This window comes from Asparagus officinalis, chromosome 4 (genome assembly GCF_001876935.1).
Source record: "Asparagus officinalis chromosome 4, Aspof.V1, whole genome shotgun sequence".
NCBI classification, from domain to species: Eukaryota; Viridiplantae; Streptophyta; class Magnoliopsida; order Asparagales; family Asparagaceae; genus Asparagus; species Asparagus officinalis.
The window spans coordinates 45,697,071-45,712,100 of record NC_033797.1 but is presented as its reverse complement, the minus strand read 5'-3'; the positions used below and the strand labels follow the sequence as shown (position 1 = coordinate 45,712,100).

The 15,030-nt window shown below is 38.0% G+C and overlaps 2 protein-coding genes across 2 annotated transcripts; one reads left to right on the top strand and one right to left on the bottom strand.

The window, feature by feature from the left end:
* On the bottom strand, window positions 3,790-6,260 carry LOC109838621. The gene is made up of 4 exons (XM_020407050.1): window positions 5,950-6,260; window positions 5,594-5,761; window positions 4,532-5,008; window positions 3,790-4,426 (listed from the first exon to the last, which is right to left on the bottom strand). Exons 1-4 carry the CDS (start codon window positions 6,258-6,260, stop codon window positions 3,790-3,792), a joined length of 1,593 nt encoding a protein of 530 aa, XP_020262639.1.
* On the top strand, window positions 8,829-14,462 carry LOC109838620. The gene is made up of 4 exons (XM_020407049.1): window positions 8,829-9,209; window positions 12,049-12,630; window positions 12,714-12,869; window positions 14,103-14,462. Exons 1-4 carry the CDS (start codon window positions 8,829-8,831, stop codon window positions 14,265-14,267), a joined length of 1,284 nt encoding a protein of 427 aa, XP_020262638.1. The 3' UTR covers window positions 14,268-14,462.

Genomic DNA, 15,030 nt, shown 5'->3' with positions numbered 1-15,030 from the left:
TTAAATTATTTTTTGTTAAATATTATGGTCATGTTTTAACAGAGAGCGTTACTACAAGATAATCCCGGCCATTGGGCAAGACAACTCAAGGGTCGACAGCTTCCACGTGCACGCTTCGAAGAATGCGAGAAGATTATTTTTCCTATTCTTAGCAGTAGTCATTGGCATTTGTTGGAATTGATTAAGTCTGAGAATTTTTTTATCACTATTCATCACTCACATACATTAAATATCTTAATGATGCCAAGATGTTCATGAACAATTTCTTAGCTTGCATAAAGGATGAATGGAAAATAGAAAATATGGATGAGTATAGTATAGAAACCCGACAGGTTCCTCAACAGGATGGGTATGACTATAACTTAAAATGTATTACTGTGATTGATTTTCCCAACATATTATTATTTTATCATGTAATCATTGATTGCGGCATTTGTTTGTGCAGGAGCTTAGATTATGGTATTTTCATGATGAGATACATATATTCCATCATCAACAACACACCAACATTCATTCATCAGGATGATTGTGAACTTCTACGAGCAAAGATTGCTATTGCCTTTATCTCGGAGGAAGCAGAAAATCTGCTAGAATATGCTTTTACTCAGGGAGTAGACTCTGAATATACATGTCTTGGATGTGATGAATGTTGAAGTTGCACAGGAACATAAAGTACTTGGCTGATTTGGATTTTGTGTTTATTGTGTAGCTTAAATCTGTACAGGAGCATAAAGTACTTGGCTGATTTGGATTTTGTGTTTATTGTGTAGCTTAAATCTATGCAGGAGTATATGGTGTTGATTTTTGTAGTGGTGTTATGTATTTGTTGTTTTATGTTGTAATTATGTTAAATACATGTCTTGTTTTTGTAGTTGTAACTGAAAATTTATGATTGTCCTCACTTTCACAGGTTCCACCAGATTTTATATTCCAGATTTTAAAATCATGTGAATTTGTTGTGTATTTGTTGTGAATGTTGAAGTTGTGAATGTTGAAGTTGTGCCTTATTGGACGAGTGGGATCATTACAATGGAGATGTCCTCACTTTCACAGGTTCCACCAGTTGTGAATGTTGAAGTTGTGCCTTATGGATAATTGAATGGGTGTTAGTGGTATCTTCTGCTGCCTGGCAACTCTTTGCTCAGAACAAAACTCTGCAGTCCTGGTTGCTATATTTCATGAGTAGTGTAGTCTGCTATTTTCTCAGTGAACCTCTTGGAGTTGTTAGGAAATTCAAGTGAAATTTTACAGAATTAAAGACAATGTTGTTTTACTCTTTTAAGAAAATATATGGATTGCAACTTTTAGCATTTGTAACATGTTAGAATCTCTCCGGCAGTTCTGTATTCACGAGACATGATGATCCCTTTGTTTTGCTTCGTCTTAAAGACGAAACCTCTCGATGACCTACGTGACGTGTTTATTGACCAATCATCCACCGCGACGGGGGGTCCTCGCGCAATTTTGAAGCTTCTGGGCAAAGTATAGCACCTTATGGGAAAGTATAGCACCTTTTGGCCAAAGTATAGCACTATATTACAAAGTATAGCACTTTATTGGGAAAGTATAGCACCTTATTGGCAAAGTATAGTACCTTATGCTTTCTGCAAATTCTGCACCTTAAGTGTCTTAAATCAAATCAGTTTTTTTCGCCGCGATGAAACCACTCGACGACCTACGTCACGTGTTATTGACCAATCATCCACCGCGACGGGGGGTCCTCGCGCAATTTTGAAGCTTCTGGGCAAAGTATAGCACCTTATGGGAAATTATAGCACCTTTTGGCCAAAGTATAGCACTATATTGCAAAGTATAGCACTTTATTGGAAAAGTATAGCACCTTATTGGCAAAGTATAGCACCTTATGCTTGCTGGAAATTCTGCAGGTTAAGAGCCTAAAATCAAATCAGTTTTTTTCGCCGCGACGAAACCACTCGACGACCTACGTCACGTGTTATTGGCCAATCATCCACCGCGACGGGGGGTCCTCACGTAATTTTGAAGCTTCTGGGCAAAGTATAGCACCTTATGGGAAAGTATAGCACCTTTTGGCCAAACTATAGCACTATATTGCAAAGTATAGCACTTTATTGACAAAGTATAGCACCTTATTGGCAAAGTATAGCACCTTATGCTTGCTGGAAATTCTGCAGCTTAAGAGCCTAAAATCAAATCAGTTTTTTTCGCCGCGATGAAACCACTCGACCACCTACGTCACGTGTTATTGACCAATCATCCACCGCGACGGGGGGTCCTTGCATAATTTTGAAGCTTCTGGGCAAAGTATAGCACCTTATGGGAAAGTATTGCACCTTTTGGCCAAAGTATAGCACTATATTGCAAAGTATAGCACTTTATTGGAAAAGTATAGCACCTTATTGGCAAAGTATAGCACCTTATGCTTGCTGGAAATTCTGCAGCTTAAGAGCCTAAAATCAAATCAGTTTTTTTTGCCGCGACGAAACCACTCGACGACCTACGTCACGTGTTATTGACCAATCATCCACCGCGACGGGGGGTCCTCGCGCAATTTTGAAGCTTCTGGGCAAAGTATAGCACCTTATGGGAAAGTATAGCACCTTTTGGTCAAAGTATAGCACTATATTGCAAAGTATAGTACTTTATTGACAAAATATAGCACCTTATTGGCAAAGTATAGCACCTTATGCTTGCTGGAAATTCTGCAGCTTAAGAGCCTAAAATTTTTCGCCTCGACGACCTAGATGATGTGTTTATTGACCAATCATCCACCGCGACGGGGGGTCCTCGTGCAATTTTGAAGCTTCTGGGCAAAATATAGCACCTTATGGTAAAGTATAGCACCTTTTGGCCAAAGTATAGCACTATATTGTAAAGTATAGCACTTTATTGGAAAAGTATAGCACCTTATTGGCAAAGTATAGCACCTTATGTTTGCTGGAAATTCTGCAGCTTAAGTGCCTAAAGTCAAATCAGTTTTTTTTCGCCGCGACGAAACCACTCGACGACCTACGTCACGTGTTATTGACCAATCATCCACCGCGACGGGGGGTCCTCGCGCAATTTTGAAGCTTCTGGGCAAAGTATAGCACCTTATGGGAAAGTATAGCACCTTTTGGCCAAAGTATAGTATTATATTGCAAAGTATAACACTTTATTGACAAAGTATAGCACCTTATTAGCAAAGTATAGCACCTTATGCTTGCTGGAAATTCTGCAGCTTAAGAGCCTAAAATCAAATCAGTTTTTTTCGCCGCGACGAAACCACTCGACGACCTACGTCACGTGTTATTGACCAATCATCCACCACGACGAGGGGTCCTCGCGCAATTTTGAAGCTTCTAGGCAAAGTATAGCACCTTATGGGAAAGTATAGCATCTTTTGGCCAAAGTATAGCACTATATTACAAAGTATAGCACTTTATTGACAAAGTATAGCACCTTATTGGCAAAGTATAGCACCTTATACTTTCTGGAAATTCTGCAGCTTAAGTGCCTAAAATCAAATCAGTTTTTTTCGCCGTGATGAAACCACTCGACGACCTACGTCACGTGTTTATTGACCAATCATCCACCGCAATGCAAATACTTGATAAGATAACATCAAAGGTTTTGAGTAATGTATACCAACCAGATATAACAATAACACTAACTAAAATAACATTAAAACTAACTGAAGTAGTTACACAAAATTTACAATAATCAAAATAGTTTGTTTTTTGATCTTCACCACCAAAACGTAATCAACCTATAATAGGTCCATGAAGATCACAATCAAACTGATTTGAAAATATTCAAAAGCATGATATTTCAATCAGCTATTGGTTGGTTACATGTTCGTCGATTGTGACCGAACTCCTTACATCGGATACACTTCAACATTCTAGAAGGATTTAGTCCAGAAGGGATCTGCTTTGTTTTTGGCCTTCCTCTACGAATCGAGGTTAATGGAGGTCTAATCTCCATATTCTCATCCGTTATAATTGGCTTCTCATCATCAGGAATTGGATATATGGGAAAGGAGTAACACTTGCGGTACACCTCCGTGCTGAAATAGTCAGAAATATATGGATACAATAGCTGATCTTTGTGCCTGATTACGGCGGCCGCATGCTTGCAAGGTAGTCCAAGAACTTGCCATTGGCGACAAGTACACGTGCGGTACTCCAAATTCACTCTAACAGATGGGGAATCATATACTTCATACAGAATTGATGTAGAAGGATTAACATGAAGACAACGTGCACCCTCGTTGATCAGGACAAGATGCTCCTCTACACTAGGAACAAGTGGTGTAGTCCATTTGTTGGATTCCTCATGTCTATCGTAGCTCATTTTCATCATCTTCACCCGGATGTGATCAACCAACTGCGCTATCGGTAAAAATCGGGCTTCCTTAATCCATGCGTTGAAGGACTCAGCTAGATTTGAGGTTAACCACCCATACCTGCAACCATGTTATAGCTATAGGATTATTCAAATGTTATACATGTTCAAACACACATATCAGAGAGTTCAATCACAAAGACCAAAAATATGTAAAAATGGTGACCTCTTTCTAGGAAAATAACAATTAGCCCAGTTCTGTGGGCTCATATTCAGCATTTCAATGAAAGCAATAGATGACTTATTCTGGAGCTCGTTGCATTCATTATGATAAGCATGCATTGTGTAGGCATAGGCAGCTCTCTTCATAATTTGAACACAATCATCCCTAAGTGGTGCTGGTAACCTTTTCTTTGACAAGTTGTTCTTATAATTGGCCATTAAATGGCGGATGCAATAACTGTGATATGAACAAGGGAAGCAATTCTTGACGGAATTTTGAAGTCCTTTGTCTCGATCAGAGATTATAACCAGCTCATCATTCGGAGTATATGGATCATCTGAATTGTACAATACGTCACGAATGCATTCAAGGAACCACTCCCAATTGCTCTCATTCTCGGTTCCACAAATACAAAGAGCGACAGGAAACATTCCTCCATCTCCATTCAAAGCAGTAGCAGCAAGTAGAGTTCCCTTGTACCTATCAAAAAGATGGGTGCCATCCAAGAATAAAATTGGTCTACATCCCTCGACAAAACCCTTCCAACAAGCATAATATGAGATAAAAAATCTAGTAAATCTGCCATCTTCATGTTCTAGATGGACGATTGATCCTGGGTTAGTTTCCATAACTTTATCCTTGTACCATCTAAGTTGTTCATATGAATGTTTTGCATACCCATATAACTCCTGTTGAGCAAGCTCTTTCCCACACCAAGCTCTTCCATAGGGGATATCAACGCCAAACTCTCTCAGTTCTTTTTAAGATCAATTGCGCGGTAGGTGGGTTGTTCTTTTAGTATGGATTTCACAATATTTGCAACCCACTTACGAGATGCCCGTGGATGTCCCTTCTCTCCTATGCCTCCTCCGAGACAACTATGTGCACGACCAATTTTCTTCACGTAAAACCGTTTGCAGTCTGTACGATGGTTACAACGACGGTTACAATGGACCATCCATTCACAATCAGCACCTTTGCATTTTACTATCAATCTTCTAGGTTCAGTTTTCAAATAAGCAAAGTTAAAACCCGAGAGCAATTGAGTAATTTCCAAGACTTTGCCTTAGATGTTCAACATCATTAAATTCTTGTCCGACACTTCTAATGGCATGATACCATGAAATAGGAATCTGAATACTAGATCTCTCAACTTCACGTAATGCATTTTGTGAATTGGATGGATTATGCGTCGAGGATGCATGTTGTTCCGAAAGAGATATGGTAGGATTCCTGCAAACATAAAGCAGTTACCTTATAAGACTAGCAATTAGAAACATTAATGAAAATTCTTATCTAGTACTACAGCTAATTGCCGACATATTATATCGTCATAATTTTTCTTTGAACTACAGAGAAATTAAATAAACATGGATTAATTTTGTGAAATATGGACCTCATAATGTACAATAAGTTCTTACCTTATGTGAATGGTGTTTTCCTCTAGACCAAATAATGTATCTCGATCTATGTCAACATGCATCTTAACTATCTTCTTCTTGCAACTTAGATGTACATCGAACATTGTTGACAAATCGACGTCATCATGGACACGTACAAACAATTCTTCTGTATATGGGACTTCATAAGTCAGCTTCACTGGGCTTGAAAAAAAAGCAATTCTACTTTGCACCTCGGCCACTAAATTACTGAAAGTCCCCTTGATATTCATTGGAATCAAATGATTGTTTCCTCTAAAGTCCATAATTGCACAATATAGCTCTTCTTCCATTACTGAAATTCATAAAAAATAAAATAAGTGGGGAACTAACTAACAATCAAATATTACCAAACAAACACAAGTCTAACATGCATTTTCTTATTGTATACGATATAATTCAACATCGGCATTCAATATGCAATTCTCTATGTTTCTATACAATATAATTCAATATTCATTCCTAAATATTCAAAGACCAGATTTTTCTACATTCTATAGAAATGAGGAACAAATGATTTTTATTTTGTGAATCAAATAAAGAAAATATAGAACGGGTACATTGCTTAGCTTTTCATAGCACTTTTTAAAGAAAGTATAGCACTTTCCAAACTCTCACTACAAATGATGTAATCAACAGAATTAGGGTTTTCTCATGAGAAAATAGTAGTCTCAACATGATAAAGGTTTTCTCATTTAAAAATTTAGACATTTCAACAAATCAAGATATAAAGATGGGATCTCAATCACTTTATAGTTACCTTTAAATGTCTTCTTTTACTACAAGAAACGAACATGAGATCTCAACCACTGATCTGATGAAGGATTAATGTCTTCTATGAAGAGAAATATTAATGGAGGAGAGAGATTTCTCAAGAAGAGAGGAGAAATTAATGGAGGAGAGAGCGAATGAGAGAGTAATTGAAGATGAGGACCAAATTGGGGGTTTGTGAAGAGTGAGTGTAGCCCACCCTTTTCTCCCGCCATTGTCGCCATTAATACCTACTGTTGACGGTGATGAGAAGAAGAGAGAAAGGGCAAAGTCGGGTTTCTCTATTTTGGGGGAAATATAGTATAGAGATAGAGAGGTATAATGAGCATTGGGTTTAAAACTAAGCCAAATGGGTATAATGGGTTTATTGGTGTTCAGTAAAGTGGATGGGTTTTAAAATAATTGAGGGTAAAACTTTGGGTTAAAAGAGGATTTTCCCTAAAAAAAATCAGGAGACCCTGCACAAGCAAAACGATAATTAATAATAATAGCGCAAATATATAACCAGGCCTGTTGGGGAATTTAAGGAAAAAAGCATTGACTCGTTTTACTTAGGTTAGAAAGTGTTGCTTAAACTTGTTCAAAGACAAATAAAATTGAAATTAACAAGAAAGGTAATGTACTACCCTATCAACTCAAAGATAAAAATGTAGAGACGGAGAATAAATTGTTGGTTGAAATTTCGTTATGCTTGAATTAGAATCTTAAAGGTCGATTATGTGTAATATAATAGAAACTATCATATGTAGTTTGACCCCTGCAAGTGGTTTGAGACCTGGCGCATTGACTCAAAAGGTCAATAGTCGATTCATGTCTATGACATGTGTGGTACTAAGCCAAGATTATTCACACCAAAAAAAGATACAAAGTTTTCTCAATGATAAAAATGAAAAAATTCTGCATGCAAAAGATGAACGAATTCGGATAAGACTTCGTATATTAAAGTTTTTCCATAAAGTCTCAGTCACATTGTCTTCCACAATGTAAACACAAAAATAAAATATAGCTAATACAAAGTTTTTTAATATAACTTTGATTTGAAAATAAAAATTGGAAAAGAAAACACGATGTATCATTTGTTAGTTATCAACTTTCATTTTAGTTATGAATGACATGTCTTTTTTTATAGGACAAGTGTTCTTTAAACCCAAAATTTTGGAGCAAAAGAAGCCATTTGATCTGATACTATATATAAAGAGTCTCTCGGAGTGCTTTTTGAATTTTCTCTAAGAGCTATCTATTGGGATTTGTAAGGATGGTTGGTAGGCTTGCTCCCTACTTAGAGCAAGTCTAGCAAGCTCTCGGTTAGGAGTCCTAGTCAGCAAGCTCTCAAGAGCTATTAACCATTTTAGAATAAAAAATTATAAAAATAAGTCTTGGGAGGCCCTCCTTATTTTATGGAGCTCCAACAAGCTCCTAGTTAGGAGCTCCAACAATATCAAAAAAAACCCTCTTCTATTTTGATTTTTTTACACATTACTTTTAATTATATTTAAACCTCTTTTGTTTTATTTCTAACCGTTGGATACGGTCTTCGAGGGAGCGCATACGGTCTTCGAGGTAATCCACGGTCTTTGAGGGAACGCACACAGTCTTCGAGGTAGCCCGCGGTCTTCGAGGTTGGGCACGAAGTTCGAGGTATCACAAACTTTGACCGTCAACCGATTGATTCCTATAAAATTCGATGCCTTCTCACCTCAACCTATCGTCTCCCAGAACAAAATGTCTAGCTCATCTAGCTCTAGCGATGATGAAATAGTGAAGATGTTCTTTCTTATGGGAGCTGTTGTCGTCGAGGAAGAAGAACAAGAGAAAGGTTCAACTTCAGTTCAACACGTTCTTTCTTATGGGAGCTGTTGTCGTCGAGGAAGAAGAACAAGAGAAAGGTTCAACTTCAGTTCAACACAAAAGACGTATCAGGAGCTGTTGTCGTCGAGGAAGAAGAACAAGAGAAAGGTTCAACTTCAGTTCAACACAAAAGACGTATCATGCTCCATCGAAACCGATTGGAAGGCCACAATCGGTTGTTCCAAGATTATTTTGCTGACGTACCAACCTATCCTCTTTATTATTTTTGTTAAAGATTCAGAATGACGCGTTCATTATTCCTTCGAATCCATGACACAATTGTCGAACATGACAAGTACTTCGTCCAAAAGAGGAATGGTGCTGGACAGTCGGGACTATCTAGCCTTCAAAAGATTACTGCAGCTATGCGGATGCTCACATATGGAGCATCCACTGACGTCATTGACGACTACGTTCGGATCGATAAAAGTACATCGCTTGAGAGCGTGAAGAGGTTCATTCGATCGATTATCAACATCTTTGGGGGGAATACATTCGGTCACCGACTAATAAAGACGTTGCACGCCTGCTTGAGGAAGGTTCACAATGAGGTTTTCCTGGTATGCTTGGGAGCATCGACTGCATGTACTGGACATGGAAGAATTGTCCAACCGCCTGTTAAGGTATGTATACTGGGCATTTTCATGAACCTACAACTATTTTGGAGGCTGTAGCTAGCAAATATCTTTGGATATGGCATGCCTTATTTAGATTGTCGGGGTCTCACAATGATCTTAATGTTCTACATTGTTCAACGGTTTTCGCACAACTTGCGGAGGGAAGAGCTTCACCGTGCAACTATATTGTTAATGGCCACGAGTACAATATGGGATACTATCTCACCAACGGGATTTACCCAGAGTGGTCCACATTAGTGAAGACTATTCCAGCACTGCGAGGAAACAAGCATAAGTACTTTGCTCAATAACAAGAGAGCGCAAGAAAAGATGTTGAGCGAGCTTTTGCCGTATTGCAAGCTCGATTTGCGATTGTTCGTGGACCAGGACGTTTCTGGCAACCTAGTGTGTTGAAAGACATCATGACAGCTTGCATCATAATGCATATATAACATGATTGTTGAAGATGAACGAGATTGTCAATTGGACAACAACTTTGACTTTAATGATTCGATACCAGTCATTGAACCTTCTCATGTGCGGACGGTGCCTCTAATTGAGTTCATCCAAAATCATCATCGGATCAAGAACACGCAAACACATAAATTACTAAAGAATGATTTGATCAGGCATCTGTGGCAGCTCAAATGATCCATCGCCGAGGATTAAGTTTCTTTATGTCTAATGTAATTTCAGCAAAGAAGTTCGAGTTGTTGTACTACGCCAATTTCTTTTTCAATAAAGTAGTTGTTTTCATTAAATGCCAAATTTAACAAAATCAAGTAGAATCATAAATCTAATACAAGATAATTAGGAAGAACTAATTAGGATGTGATGCGAGTACAATCATAAATCTAATACAAGATAATATATGATAATCGGGAAGAATCCTTAGACATCCACCTCTCCAATATCTCTGCCTGACGCATCTCAAAGTATTGTCGTTGAACTGAATTGAGTGTTGAGAGATCCATCTTCATGATATCGTCATCTTGTTTCTTCTGTTTTAGCTATAGTTTTTGATTGGTGGTTTGCTTCATCCACGCGAAAGCCTCTCCCATGATGGACTTAGCGGACTCAGAGTTTTGATTGGTGGTTTGCTTCATCCACGCGAAAGCCTCTCCCATGATGGACTTAGCGGACTCAGAGTTTTTCACATTTTGTTTCCTCTTGAGCTTTGCCGCTTTCCTCCCTTCAGGCCTTGCTATAACATCATCCGAGTTAGTGTTCAACTCGATGGGGTCGCTAGCATCAAATTGTTTGGTGAGGAACCAGAGTTTGTGGTTCTTCTCGGCTGTGATCGAATCTTATTGTAAGTTTTCATTTGTTGGATCCACTTTTGATGATGACGCAAATCAACCCAGCAATGGTCAAACACGAATGGTTTACCATAAAGAGATTGATATAATTCTTTTACTTCTGTAGTCTACACAAGAGTTAAATTTAGAATAATCAAATATAATTAAACATATATATTCCTCTCTTCAATGCTATGTTGTTTACATAAAAATATATAAGTTAAATATTTACCTAGTCAATAATTCCCATACCAGATCTTTGTCTTCCTTCAGTCTGAGCAACGCACCCGTAGAACTTGTTAACGGACAGTTGAATCGTTGACCAACGATGCATCATTTGGTTTGGTGTGCGGCTCATTGGATCGGTGGAGTATTGGATAAAGTAGTCGTTAGCTCTGTGCCAAAACTTATCTTTGTGTTACCTCGTACCTTGGATGGCGTCTTGGTTTGTGTTCAGCCAAGAAGACACAAGAAGCTTATCCTTGTGGACAGTCCAATTTTCGGACCGGGTATAAGCCTTCTTCTTCTTTATGGTCGGTGTTTCTTGGGATGACACTTGTTGTGTTGCCGATTGCGAGAACTCAAGGGGTGACCTTCTTCTATGATGTCTGTATAGAACGACGGGTATAAGGTCGATCCTTCACCGTTAAGGAGTTGCGAATAGAAGTTCTGGGAGGGATCCACGAGATTTGTAATTTGATAGGAAAATATAGAGTTTTTTTATGAGAGAATTGTGTGGAATAATTTGTGTAATGAATTGAGAATTTATAGAATTTTTTTACTATTCAACGACTAATTTTTTACTGTTCAATGGCTAATTTTTTTACTATTCAGCGGCTAATTTTTAAACTCAACGGCTAATTTTTAAATACCTAATTCTAAACTGGGTTCTGGGTTTTGATATATGGGTTTTTTTGTACAAAACAATTTTACTTTAATACTTGGGAGCTCTGTGGCACGAGCTCCCAAACTTCGTGCCACGCCAGCCCAAAGCAGCTCCTTTGGAGCTTGCTGGAGAGAGTTCAAGAGCTCTTACCCGCACATAGGACTTGAGAGCGGGCGGTGGGAGCTTGATGGACTTGCTCTTAAGTTAAATACTCTTGCTAGCCATTTTGAAATTTGGATGTATATGAGGTAGGCCCTAATATTCGAGAGTTTTCTTGAAATGGCTGAGTCCTCCTTTAATGGAAAATTTCTTTCTTAAGAGTCCCCTACCAAGTCTATCCCCATTACCCAAAACAAAAAATCATTGGCGTGTTTGACAACCAAGAAGTAAATAAAGAGTGGACTCAAAATTAGAAAGTAGTTTTACTTTCTAATTTTTTTCTCGTTTGGCGTTTGGAAAGTGATTGGAAAGTGAAAAGTGTCACATCAACATTTTAGTCTCTTTCATTTTCTCTAAAAATTAGGCATGTTTAGTAAGAGCTTGTTTGGTTCGCACAAAACAGACCTGAAAGTGAAGGAAAACCATCTTTTTCCTATGACACAAGAAAAATTTGTATATTTTCCCTCACAATGTGATGTATGGTTCACCGAAACGAAAATAGAAAGAGGGCCTAAAAGTGGTTGCGACGAGAGATTTTTATTCCCTCCGTTTTCCGCCCCCAGCCTCCCCATTTTGCCCAAAAAACACAAAAAGTGATCTTTGCATACAGGAGGGAAGAGAAAAGGGAGAAAAGATAAGGTTTATAATCACCGCCTCCTCTTTCTCCCGCCTCCTTCTCCTTCTCCCGCGCCAAAGAGGAACCCTCTCCCGCCTCCTACTCCTGCCTCCTCCTCGTTCTCCCGTGCCAAAGAGGAGGCCATGGCATCGATCGGTTCTACAATCCTCCTGCAGTTCGAAGATAGCTCTAGCAACAGCAGCAGCAATTGCTTCCGCAGCAGCAAGAGCAGAGGCAGAGGAATCCTCAGTCATTGCCTTAGAAGGTGTTGCTTGTGAATGGTCTGGTGATCGACGTGGTGCGTGTGGAAGAGGACGAATCGATTCGTCCTCGAAATTGGCGGTGACCTCGTCTTCTAACTCAAATTCGTCGTCTCTTCTGCCGTCGATGCCGCCGACTCCTGCCGGCAACTTGGACCGGTTTATTGTGTCCACAACGCCTGTGGTTCCGGTTCAATACTGTCACAAGGTAAGCTAATTAGAGCTAAGATGGGGGGAAAAGTTGGGTCCTTGAAAATTATTTTGGTAAATTTCGTGTTTTTACTGCACTAGACGAGCGTGAGGAGGTGGAGGAGCTCGGATAATGGGGAATCATGTCCGTACTTCGATCTCAAAGATCTTTGGGAGTCGTTTAAGGAGTGGAGTGTGTATGGAGCTGGAGTGCCTTTGATTTTGAATGGCAATGGCGTCGCAATATATTGTACAGTAGTATGTGCCTTATTTATTTGGGATTCAACTATATATATGTGCATCCTTCAAGTCATGCCTTAAGATCGACGTAATTATTTATTTTGATTTCAGCATTAGTCTAAAATGCAATTTATTTTCATTAAATGTTGAAGTATGATGCCAGTGTTTTAAGTTGGAATTGTTAAAGTTTTGCTTTTTTTTTTCTTTGATCCAATTGCAAAGTTTGCTTGTATATATATGGTTTTGGCTATTGATCATATTGGGCGTTGCTTGTATCTTTTATTACGTGTGTTTTCTGTAAGTTCTGCAAGTGTTATGTGTCACGATACTTAAATGCTGAAGATATATTGGGCTAATCCATGTCACGTTTGAACAATGGTTGCCATGGGAGTGCTTCAATTATGTTAGTGATTCTTCATAGTGCGGGGAGATGGTTTTGCATGATCTTTTTCATGAAAAATATTGATTTAGAGGTTTTACGTAAATACATCCTTCATGGGGGAAGGATACGCTAGTCCTTATTGTGCATTACTATGTTCAGCTTTTTTGATTGCTTTAGGAGTTAAGTTTGAACATGGAAATTTGTTTGTACTCCTGGAGGAAGCTTTGTGGAGGAGCGAGAAGCTTGTTTAATAATCTTAACTCTTAACCGTGTCGAAAAAATAGGGTGATTACAGAGTCCTAGCAGGTACCTTGGTAATTTTCCAAGTAATTAAAATGTTTTGATTGTTGTTCAAGGGACTTATCCTAAACCGTTTGTTCATATGTCAACTGGTTTGTGAGTAGTTAGCTGAAGTTTCTTTTAATATAAAACTTTCAGTGCTAATGAATTTTATTTTTTAGTTCATTCCTTGTACGTTACTATAGAACTTACTATACACAAGGCAGCAATTGCACTTATATTTACCTTTTTTTAGTGCTAATGATTCATCTTTTAGTTCATTTCTTATACCTTATTAAAAGCATACTCTATAAGGAGTTGTCACCAAGCCGATGAGCTTGTTTGAAATCCTTTTTACAACAAGAACAGGGTTCTTTGCAGATTCATCAACAAAAAATTGATATTGAGCATCCATTCATCTTTGTCCAACATTTCCTTGTCAATTACTATATTTCTTATCATTCTATTTGACTGTTCTTTCTAATATGGAATATATGAAGGTTAATGTTTATGTTTGATTTTCCTTTTTTTAGTATATACGAAAGTCAAGTCTTCCAACTCTTATTAAGAAATTCATTTTCTTTTTAGAGGCTAGAATAAGGAAATGGCTGCAAGAAACTCCTGAAGCATCAAGTAATGACGAGCCTGTAGTCTTTGATTCATCAATAATACCCTGGTGGGCATGGATCAAAATATATAATCTTCCTGAAGCTGAACTACTCAATGGTTGGCTTCTGCATCTCATCTTATGTTGATTCTTATTGCATATGATGTGTAAAAATAAGAAATGTGAGAATAGGGGGAAAAAGACTATTATTTCATTTAATGGTTAATTGCACAGGTTGGATCAATACTATGATGATGGTCTCTTTTGTTTTAGTTTTGATCGCAGCCTGGTCTCAGCCTTGGTCACAACCTTGGTTTGGTTTGCGACTTGGATGGCTTTTGTATTGGTCTCAGTTGTGTTGGATATTTGTGCTTGATGTTTGTGTTGGATATTCATTGTTTGGTTGCAGTTGTGTTGGTTATGATCTTGGTTTCAGCCAGTGTTTGGTTATATATGTGTGCTTGGCCTTTGGTTTCAGTCGTGTGTAAGCTGAACTGAATTTCCAGGAATATTCAGTTGTGTACTTACTAGCCAATATTTTGTGTGCCTTAATTTTTATTGTTAATATTTTGTATTATATGGATGGTAATCACACCATGGTGACCACAATCAAGTTTTCTAGATTTTTTTAATTTGAACCAAACACTTAAAAATGAGGGAATCTATTCACACATCAATTGTTTTCTTCTTTTTTCAAGTTTTTCTTCTTTTTTCAAGTTGAACCAAACTAATAAAAGTGGTAGAAAGTATTTTCAGTCCATATTTTTTGGCAAAACAAACACAATAAACAATTTCCATGAAAGTGAAGAAAACACAAAAAAGTGAAGGAAAATGTTTTTTGGAAAATGAAAGAAACGAACCAAACATGCCCTAATTGGAAAGTAAATAGAAAGTAGAAAGTGAAAAGAAAG

Excerpts from the sequence above, each read along its gene's own strand:
- LOC109838620 (XM_020407049.1), top strand. The coding sequence starts at position 8,829 with ATGACGCGTTCATTATTCCTTCGAATCCATGACACAATTGTCGAACAT. Across the intron at positions 12,631-12,713 it reads CGGTTCAATACTGTCACAAG|ACGAGCGTGAGGAGGTGGAG; the intron begins GTAAGCTAATTA and ends TTACTGCACTAG. Across the intron at positions 12,870-14,102 it reads TCGCAATATATTGTACAGTA|GCTAGAATAAGGAAATGGCT; the intron begins GTATGTGCCTTA and ends TTCTTTTTAGAG.
- LOC109838621 (XM_020407050.1), bottom strand. The coding sequence starts at position 6,260 with ATGGAAGAAGAGCTATATTGTGCAATTATGGACTTTAGAGGAAACAAT. Across the intron at positions 5,009-5,593 it reads AATGATGTTGAACATCTAAG|GTACAAGGGAACTCTACTTG; the intron begins GCAAAGTCTTGG and ends TCTTTTTGATAG. Across the intron at positions 4,427-4,531 it reads TGTTATTTTCCTAGAAAGAG|GTATGGGTGGTTAACCTCAA; the intron begins GTCACCATTTTT and ends ACATGGTTGCAG.